We start from the raw sequence: 9499 nt of genomic DNA, 5'->3' as shown, positions 1-9499 counted from the left end.
TATCACCCATCCACATTTAAAAAATTAAGATCAATTTTATCCTCCTATAAAATTGTCTAAAAGGACAAGTTTTAAAATGGGAAAAAAAAACTCCAGTCGAAGGGGGCAGCAGCATTGCCCCAATTGTTGTGTCCCATATTGCTGGTGGTGGCTACGGCCATGGACACCGCCATCTTTAGTTATTGAACATAAGAGATATTACAGTTAGGGTTATAGTTAAGGTTAATTTAGTGATATTGGTGTGTGTGCTGGGTAAAGGAGTTTTCTTTTTTGTAGGATGGGAAAGTCAGGTGGGTGTGGTGAATAGAGTGGGGATGCCACTAGCGCTAGCCTATCCTTAATTGTTGAGTCAATTTGCTAGATAAATATTGGTAATGTTGAAGCTAGTGACCTTTTTTGCTTATCTACATGATCAAAATTTATTTTATTTGTTTCAGATAGTCATTTTTAAATAAGAATAATTAGTATACAGTAAATCTGAAAATCAAATGGAAGGGACATCATTATGAGTCTTGCTAGACATGTAGGGCAAACCTTAGAGTTAGCCTAGATGTTTCGGATATCCTTTATAAATTTCCAAATGGGTCATAAATTTGTAGAAAGTAAATGATATGAAACAATCCAACGGGCATCTGAAACCAGAAACTTTTACGTCTTTGTAGTTGATGCCCTGGAACAATAATTGCTGCTTGATCAGAAAATATGAATGGTTTGAAATGGACAAAATTTACTAACTAATCAGCAAGAGCATTATTTACACATTGTATGGTGTATTATAGCAATGTCACACAAAACATTTGACATCTATGCTGCGAACTTGATGAAGAACTATTTCCTTTTTCTCTTTCCTTTGCAACTGCTTTGTCAATTCTACTGCTAGCTCTGCAATTATGCCGAGTCCAATGATAAAATAAATGAAGCCAAACATAATAGAAACAACACCAACTGGGGATGCTAGAGGATAATATTTGCCTTCCCTTCTAGGTTCAGTTGCAATCTTAAATCCAGTGTAAATGGCCCATGCTAGCATGACCATTGTGATAACAGTCACAAATATCCGGCCAATAATACATATTATCTTCGACTTCCCTGCTGCATCATTATGAATCAAGTAAGATCTAAGATGATATTTGTCAAATCAGTTTACACACGCACACACTAAAATGAAAGATTTTGATGAATCTGTAAAAGAGTTCAGAAGGCAATTTGGATTTACTATGAAACTTTTTGGCTTTCCATTAGTGTCCCTTTTGCCTACTCAAAGTTAGTTACTCAAACTTTACCTGGCTTCTAGAATATAAAATGAAATTCTCATTTTTGGTGTTGGTTAATACCTTGATGTATGCTGCTCTCCTCCTGCTTCTGCAATTGTTCTGACAATTCTATGAACAAGTCTGCGAGTATAGGAAACCCAACAAGCAAAAACAAGAAGCCAAGGACAATGATTAGGACTCCAACATAGAATGCCAAATTGTTGTACTCTCTGTTTATACTTGGTTTGTCTGCAACTACAGATCCAGACCACATGATCCAAAGGAACAAGATTACCATGATGAGAGAAGAAAATACATTAAATGATGTTGCACATATGTTTCTGCCATTTCTGCGGATCTTCCACCCCAAGGCCCTTATGGCTTCGTCCTCCATCTTCGGCCAGACTTTTAAGAGAAAAGAACAAGAAAAAAAGCTGGGCATTAAAAAGGGTTTTGGGTTTTTATGGATCATGCTAGGGGAGAGAGAGAGAGAGGGTGTGAATTGTCTCACCTTATAGTTAGTTGGGTCATCACCTAATTCAAAGTCACACTTGAGAGAGAGAGAGAGAGAGAGAGAGAGAGAGAGAGAGAGAGAGAGTTGAAGAATTGGAGTAACCAACCCGAAATCCAATTACAATAGTACGTTTGGCCGTGCATGTATTGTCTGCTCTGATACCATAAATTGATCGTAAGCTTTTCTCATTCATCAAAAGATTACTTCCTCAAATATACAGGTACCTCTCCGGGAGAGAATAGATTTTGCCTCATTACAACAGTAATAACCAATACAGCTAAACCCCCTCAACTCTTAACCCTTAATAGCCCCCTCAAGCTGGTAGGAGACCTCAGACAGTTTGGAGCGAGTCCTTAGGTGTAGCCTCACCACCCTCTCATAAATCTGCCATGTGTTATATTTGTTAACCATAATTAATTTTGTTAAATTCAATTAGATATTCAATAAACCTAGTAATAATTATGAGAGAATTTACCTGTAACAAAAAAAATACTTGTTCTTCCAATTTTAGCCTAAAAACAATAGCACTCTTCCAGTTTTAACTTTCTTTTTTTCCTAAAATTTCTCGCCCATCAAACATCAAATTAGAATTCCATCTCGACAAGTTAAGGTTAAACTTAAAAGAGAATCCACGGGAATGCAAGAGATTGTCAATTCGTCATGGCCTCCATTACCATGGAGGGTAGCTGGTATGAAGCTGATTAGTTGTTCAAAGATGAGCAGGATAAATTACCATATCATTACCATGACAATATATATATATATATATACATACAGGCTCCTTCTATTGAGGTATACCTCAACTTATTTATGTTGAGGTATACCCTATTGGGGCCCACACGAGTCGTTTTGTGTCAATCCGAACCATTCATTTTTTACATCTCCATTGATAGATCATCCTTGCAAAAAATTAGTCAAATTGGAAATCATTTGTCTATCTAACTTTGATAAAACAAATGGACGGTTTCATCGAAAATATTTGGTTCGTTCATTTATTTGATCAAAGTTATATAGGCAAATGATTTCCGATTTGGCTAATTTATTGCAAGGATGATCTATCAATGAAGATGTAAAAAATGAACGGTTCGGATTGACGCAAACCGGCTAATGTAGGCCCTAACAGGGTATACCTCAACATAAATAAGTTGAGATAGACGTTAATAGAAGGAGCCTGTATATATATATCACCATCTATAACAATTCCACAATTAAAGAAAGTGTTGGATTAAGACCCCTAAAAACCCAAATTACGTTTCCACACATGATGCCCATATGTTTAAGCTTTTGAAACACTGACTTGAGAGGCACTTTGAAATGGACATAAAATGAACCCTCAATCCCTCATTTTTGGTTCCAAATTGCAAATTCCATCAGTCCTCATTGTTTGAAAAGGTTCAGTGAGTCACGTGGCTATCATGCGTGGAAAGGTAATTTGAGATTTTTGATGTCCCCAATGTTAATGGACGTCTGTTTCCTTCAAATTCAATTCAATGCTCTCTCTCTCTCTCTCTCTCTCTCTCTCTCTCTCTCTCTCTCTCTCTCTCTCTCTCTCTCTCTCTCTCTCTCTCTCAATTGTTTCTGGATAAATGAAATGATGAAGCAACCAACATTACATAATTTTTACCTCCTTTTAGTGGGGATGCATTAAATTTGCCAGGCATTTCTTGTACATCTTTCATATAAGAGAGTGACTGTATTGTGCCATTTGTGTGTTAACAGCCATTTGATTTTCTCATGCAATGTGGTTTCATTTATGGCAATAAGTAAATCTAAATGCTAAATAGCTTACTCATGTGTTTTGATCATATATTAGGTCTCCAAACAGGGGAACATCATATATTAGTGGCCAGATTTTTAGGGACATTTAGCACAACCTATGCCTTGAGAAACTTCACTCAGGCTCTCCACTACATGAGTTATGTTAGAGTGAGAAAATCAAAAATCGTCAACTTTGCACTCCTTGCATTTCACCAAAAGGCCAACTCCTAATCTAGAAGCTCATGTAGACCAAATCCGGTACGGGTAACAAATTTAGCGGGGTGTGTGCACTCCAGACTCCAATTGCTGGTAGTATTAACACAAATGCAGCCAAGGAAATGCATATTATATAGACAGAAGAAAGTTGTACATATCAAGTTATCACCCTGCAACATGCCACACTTATCACTGTTGTTCTTCTGCATCAAAAATCCATTGCATGAAACACCAAATAAAGCAAAATAACCTTTAAAACTGTTTAAAGCTTAAAACCATCATTTGCTTAAGCAGCACATCAAAGATCCTGGCCTCAATAATTATCATCAACATCAGTCATTCATCAATCAACATCTTCATCTGCATCAGTAAACATAACAGAATCAACATTAAAAGAAAATTCATGTTGAGGGAAATGCTTGGTGAGCCTAAAATGGGGAAAACACAAAAAATACTTGAGTCTTGAGAACATAAGCAAAATGAGTAATTCAAATAGATATTTTGTTGTATTTATTTTTCTTTTTCTTTTTCTTTCTTTTCTTTTTGGAAGAATAATTAGATTTCTTACACATCTTAAATCAATCTAAATTCATATTGACTAGAACCCATTTGATATTTTGTTTAGATTTTTTACTTTACCATTCTGTGTAGTGATTTGAAGACTTAAAATCACCAGCTTAAAAATAAATGAAAACACAAAGCACTATATATATTTTTAAAAAAATAAAAAATTACAATAACCTCTAGCTCTCTCTTGCACGTGTGCACACACAAGCCCCAGTAACATTGTGTTTGATTGTTGGATTGTCAGATTAGAGCTCTCTCTCTCACATGAAAATTTGGGGATATTATTGAATAGGTTTATTTGCGTCAATGTCCCCTGAAAGTAACTTCGATTTTCAATTTGTCTCCTGAAACTTCATTCCTCTCACTTTGCCCCTCAAACTTTACAAAATATCATATTCCGTTAAGTCTATCTATGAGTCCGTCAAAAAAACCTACGTGACGCTTATATGGAAGGGGCAATAAAATGTCACGTCAGCTTATTTGACAGAGCTTGTAACGGACTTGACGGAATATGATATTTTATAAAGTTCGGGGGGTAAAGTGAGAGGAATGAAGTTTTAAGGGGCAAATTGAAAATCGAAGTTACTTTCAGGGAGCATTGGCGTGAATAAGCCTATTGAATATCATGATTTTCTCTTATAAAATACTTGGATTTCTAACCTATTAAATGCAAAAAACATTGTATGGGTCTTCCACCTTCCACTATTTCCCCTCAAGTTCTTTCTTCTTTAACTCTTTTCTCTGTTCATAACCTTTTCTTTTTCTTTCATTCTTTCTTCACTTTTTGGGTACTTTTTTGTTCCCTTCAATTTCTCAAGACCAAACAATGAAATGGTAAAAGATAAATAATTAAAAAAAAAATTTTTTTTTACTTATCACTATAATACCATTGGAATTATCAGTGATTCAGTTTTTTATTTTGTGGGAAGAGAAATTATCAATGATTCTTACTGAATTAAAAGGCGTGACAAGAAGAGAAAAAAAAGAAAAAGAGATTTGTAGATGGAAAAGAGCAAGATCAGTTTTGGTAGGGCTGGATTTGTGATTCCTGTTGAAATTACAGTGAGGCTATAAGCTGTGCTGCTCCACAACTCATATTACAAATTTATTCATCGGCTAGGAAGCACCGATACGCAAATTTGTTGAGGTATGTCGTATCGGTGTCGAGGATAGCACCGATACGCACTAGATACGGAGATACGCATATCCAAAGCATCCTAGACGTATCTGTTGACTTTGACTACCCGATACGGCTGCGATACTTCAGCGATACTTTAGCAATACGGTCAAGATACGGTCTAGATACATATGGGGTATTTTTTCAAGTTTTTTGTAAAAATGAGGGGTCTAATAGCAATTTTAAAAAGTTGGCAAATTAGAGCCCTAACTATTCAACGCAGCCATCACTATTCATGCGCGAAACAGAATCGAGAAACCTGTTTTCGAGCAGCCATCGCCGTCGAGCAACCATCGCGGTCGAGCAGAGCAGCCAGCCAGCCATCTTCGTCGAGCAGAGCAGCCATCGCCGTCGAGCAGAGATCGCAGTCGAGCAGAGCAGCCATCTTCGTCGAGCAGAGCAGCCCTCGCTGTCGAGCAGAGATCGCCGTCGAGCAGAGATCGCCGTCGAGCAGAGCAGGCTGAGCAGCCATCGTCGTCGAGGTTAGCTTTGGCTCTGACGCTGTGTTTGTTTTCTCTGAATTTCTGGTCTGGTACTCTGGTCTGATGGTCTCAATTCGGCAGTATAATTTTGGGAAAAAAGTGGGGAGTTCGGCAGTATATGTATAACTTTTGTAACTTGTTTTATTTTATAATTCAGAAAAGTGAAATCATGAATAGTATTGGGTTTGGGTTTGGGTTTATTTGTTTTGAGCAGTAATCAATTAATCATGAATAGTATTGGGTAGTTTGTTACTGTTTTTTTTTTATAATTATGAAATCTGATGAATAGTATTGGGTTGGGTTTGTCACTGTTTTTTCTGAAATATGAATAGTAAATAATATTGGATTGGGTCTGTTAGAAAAAAATTAATGCTATTCTTACAATTTATTAGTTATATTAGTAGCTCATTTGTCCAGGATTGGGTCTGTTGGATTTGGTATATTTAGATGATATGTGATTTTTTTTTTAAGTTTAAATATATATATATAATTTTAATATCCGTATCCGAGCCGTATCGGTGTTCTTATTTTTTAGAAATTTGCCGTATTGCGTATCGGTGTCGTGTCACGTATCGGTGCCGTACCTGTATCAGTGCTTCCTAGTTCATCGGTCATGTGATGTAGGAAGAAAAAATGTCAATCTAGTGATGATGTCATTAATCTGTTAAGAAACTGTGGTTTGACTGAAAAGTGGAATTCATCTGTCAAAACTAGAAATAAGGGAGGGGTGTGACTCTTAAAAAAAATGGGAAGTAAGTCCAACAGCCAATCAACTGAGTATTCACACCTAAAAATACTATGTAAAATACAAAGGCTAACACATATGTTAAGCAGATAATGAAATTGCTAACCTTTATTTATTGTGAAGAAAAATATGCAGGTTTTTAGTTATTATCTTCTCGGCCATAGTCATATACTATCTCAATCTGCATCAACAACAAAATATCAATGAAGTCATAAACAATGAAACAAATGGTAATGCTTAACTTGCAAGCATGGTTTAGTGGATCCACCAATGCTTGGTGACTTGCAAGAATGGTAATTAATGTCAGTGATTATACAACTCTAATATATTACTTTTGTTCCAAACAGAAGAATAGCTACCTACTTTGAGAATACTTGTCCATTTCAACTTATGTCTTTTGGTTAAAAATGTAACATGCATAACTAGTTAACTAGACACTTGCATCATATGAAAACAAAAATACAACACAGAAAGGAACAAGTGAATAAAAAGAAACTGAATGCAGAAGATTACATGAAGTCCTTAAAATAGAAGCGAACACAAAGTTACACCAAATAAAGATTTATTATAACATATTACCCCAGCAGGTGGAGTCGGATTTCGGTGAAACTTTGAACCACCAGGAGCCCAAGGAACTGCACACACACAAAAAAAAAAAAAAAATAGAGAAGAGAAGAGGGGAAAAAACAATTAAAACCTAAAGAAAAAATATTCCAAAAATTCCAAAATGCATAGAGATTAGTTAAGGCCATAAAGAAAGAGCAAAGCCTACAGTAGCATTTGTTTCACAGGATGTGATTCCAGGAATTCCATACCCATTATCATTCCAAGGGTTATTATAAGCCCTAGAGTGCAACATTCTCATTCCAGTGTTTGAAAATGTTGGTAAAGAAAATAGTGTTAATAGGTTAGCAATGGAATTTTATTTTTTGAAAGTATAAGGGTATAATTGTCATTATACTTTATTATAATGTTAAAATTAAGGCATGCGAAGGAAACCCCACCCCCTCTTTTGGGAATGCAAAACCCTCATTTTTGTGGGTTTTGGATACCTATGGGAATGGGAAATCCACCATTGTTTACATTTAACAAACATGGGAAATGAATCTTATAACCATCCCACAAAACAAGCGCTACCTAAGGTCCATTTTTAAGGAGAGGTTTAAAAAGTTTGTATTTGGATTTGAGATTTTAGCGTAAATTACATAAATGGACTTTAGAAATCTTAATTTCTGATGTTAAAATCCATGTATAAATTTGATTATTAAGAAAAGAAGGGATTTCAAATACTCAAGAGAAAAGTGTTACTTCAAAAAGTTTCTTTTCTTAAATAATCAAATTTATATATGGTTCAAAGTAACATGAGAAATTAGTATTTCAAAAGTTCCAATTAAGCAATTTACATTAAAAACCCAAATACCTCATTTTAAATTATCCCATCCAAAAGAATACAACCGAATTTACAAAAGCAAGCTTTTATTTAAACAGATTTGAATTATATATGTACTGATGAGAGCAAAATACAGCTTTAAAGAGAACTTAATAGTTGGTCCCCTACATATCAATTCCAAGAACAAAGAAAAATCCGGACACGAAGTTAATCAGAGACAAGAATGAACACCACAGTGATACAGATATAAATTATAGTTGGGTAAACAATGATATAGTCATTCATTATCCAAAATCATTTATGAAAGATAATGCAGCTTAAAACACTGACAAAATTTGAGGTCTCAGGACAAAACACCACCGAATCCAAACTGATGTCATTTCATGCCAAATCCAAAAGCCTCTCTCCCCCAATAATACCCCTATGGAGGCTAAAAGCCTTTAGAGCTTACAGAATGTAAACAAATTTGCTAACATTAAAATACATTTCAGGGTATGGCACCTTGCTTATAATCTTAACATAAAAACAAGTTCAGATCAAAAATAAAAAAAATAAAATACAAGTGATTATTTTACAGCAACTAGCACCCACCAAATGACTAACTGAGAGCAAATGCAATATTATAATACATGCAAATTCGGTGGTGTATGATAGATGTTACCAATATAAGGATCAGGGTGGCGCCACTTGTTGTAGCTGGCTTCAGCATTTGCTATGAGTTTATCGATGGTGTCAAGATCTTCCTGAAAAACCCACCAAACAAACAAACAATCAAAAGGGTAACCTCCATTCACTCCCATTACTAAACCTTCTAGCTCAAATAACAAACAATGCAGCCAAACTAGAACAACCCAAATGCTCAAATTGAAAACTTCAAAACAAAGCGAATCAAAAATAAAGGAAATTAAATTAAAGGGAATAATAGAGAGGACGAACCACGTGCTTGTTGGTTTCGAACCGCTCGCGAAGCGCATCAGCCTGAGAAAAAAATATAATCAGAAATTGATTGAATCGAAAGGAAGAGATTGGATGATGAAAATGGGGGTTTTGGATAGAGAAGCGCAGTGCTTACATCTTGGTAGAAGAGGTGGCGGTGAACGGCCCAGTTGAGAGTGTCTTTGAGGGCTCGGCGGTAGAGGATCCGAACCCTCTCCTTCTGAGCTGCCCGACGAGCTACGTACGCTGCTGTTGACACTCCGCTCATCTCCTTCTCTCTCTCTCTCTCTGTCTTTCTCTCTCTCTTCACTCTTCACAGGCTGTTTCTAGATTTTGTTTTTTTTAGTACAGGGGGGGCCGAAGCCCCAAAAAGCAACAACTAACCTGGGCCTGGAAAAACCAGCCCAAGCCCAGGTCACACTACAGCCCAACTGGGGAATCGAACTTAAGTTCAAGGAGAA

The 9499-nt window shown here is 36.1% G+C and overlaps 2 protein-coding genes across 3 annotated transcripts; both read right to left on the bottom strand.

Moving 5' to 3' along the window:
• Positions 1-660: 660 nt before the first annotated feature.
• On the bottom strand, positions 661-2190 carry LOC147277102 (uncharacterized). Of its 2 annotated transcripts, XM_086255239.1 has the most exons (3): positions 1765-2190; positions 1335-1658; positions 661-1092 (listed from the first exon to the last, which is right to left on the bottom strand). In XM_086255239.1, exons 2-3 carry the CDS (start codon positions 1645-1647, stop codon positions 785-787), a joined length of 621 nt encoding a protein of 206 aa, XP_086111365.1. In that variant the 5' UTR covers positions 1648-1658; positions 1765-2190; the 3' UTR covers positions 661-784. The 2 variants fall into 2 exon arrangements, with proteins under 2 accessions (XP_086111365.1, XP_086111363.1); XM_086255237.1 differs by having other exon boundaries at positions 1335-2190.
• Positions 2191-3850: 1660 nt separating this feature from the next.
• Positions 3851-9356, bottom strand: CIB22 (LYR family of Fe/S cluster biogenesis protein). The gene is made up of 6 exons (XM_086254284.1): positions 9175-9356; positions 9039-9080; positions 8764-8845; positions 7292-7347; positions 6819-6893; positions 3851-4101 (listed from the first exon to the last, which is right to left on the bottom strand). The coding sequence occupies exons 1-5, from the start codon at positions 9304-9306 to the stop codon at positions 6852-6854; spliced, it is 354 nt and encodes a 117-aa protein (XP_086110410.1). The 5' UTR covers positions 9307-9356; the 3' UTR covers positions 3851-4101; positions 6819-6851.
• Positions 9357-9499: the final 143 nt, after the last annotated feature.

The sequence above is a fragment of the Dryas octopetala genome, chromosome 8, assembly GCF_963921425.1.
Source record: "Dryas octopetala chromosome 8, drDryOcto1.1, whole genome shotgun sequence".
In the NCBI taxonomy this organism is placed as follows: domain Eukaryota; kingdom Viridiplantae; phylum Streptophyta; class Magnoliopsida; order Rosales; family Rosaceae; genus Dryas; species Dryas octopetala.
Note: the sequence above shows the minus strand (reverse complement) of the source record. Positions and strands in the feature narration are given on the sequence as shown.

Bases quoted from the DNA above. Each gene is read 5' to 3' on its own strand.
- CIB22 (XM_086254284.1), bottom strand. From the start codon at position 9,306: ATGAGCGGAGTGTCAACAGCAGCGTACGTAGCTCGTCGGGCAGCTCAG. The intron at 7,348-8,763 runs GTAACATCTATC...GTGTGTGTGCAG, and splicing joins CCACCCTGATCCTTATATTG to TTCCTTGGGCTCCTGGTGGT. The intron at 6,894-7,291 runs GTAATATGTTAT...TTGTTGATGCAG, and splicing joins ATCCGACTCCACCTGCTGGG to ATTGAGATAGTATATGACTA.
- LOC147277102 (XM_086255237.1), bottom strand. From the start codon at position 1,725: ATGATCCATAAAAACCCAAAACCCTTTTTAATGCCCAGCTTTTTTTCT. The intron at 1,093-1,334 runs GTATTAACCAAC...ATAATGATGCAG, and splicing joins GGAGAGCAGCATACATCAAG to CAGGGAAGTCGAAGATAATA.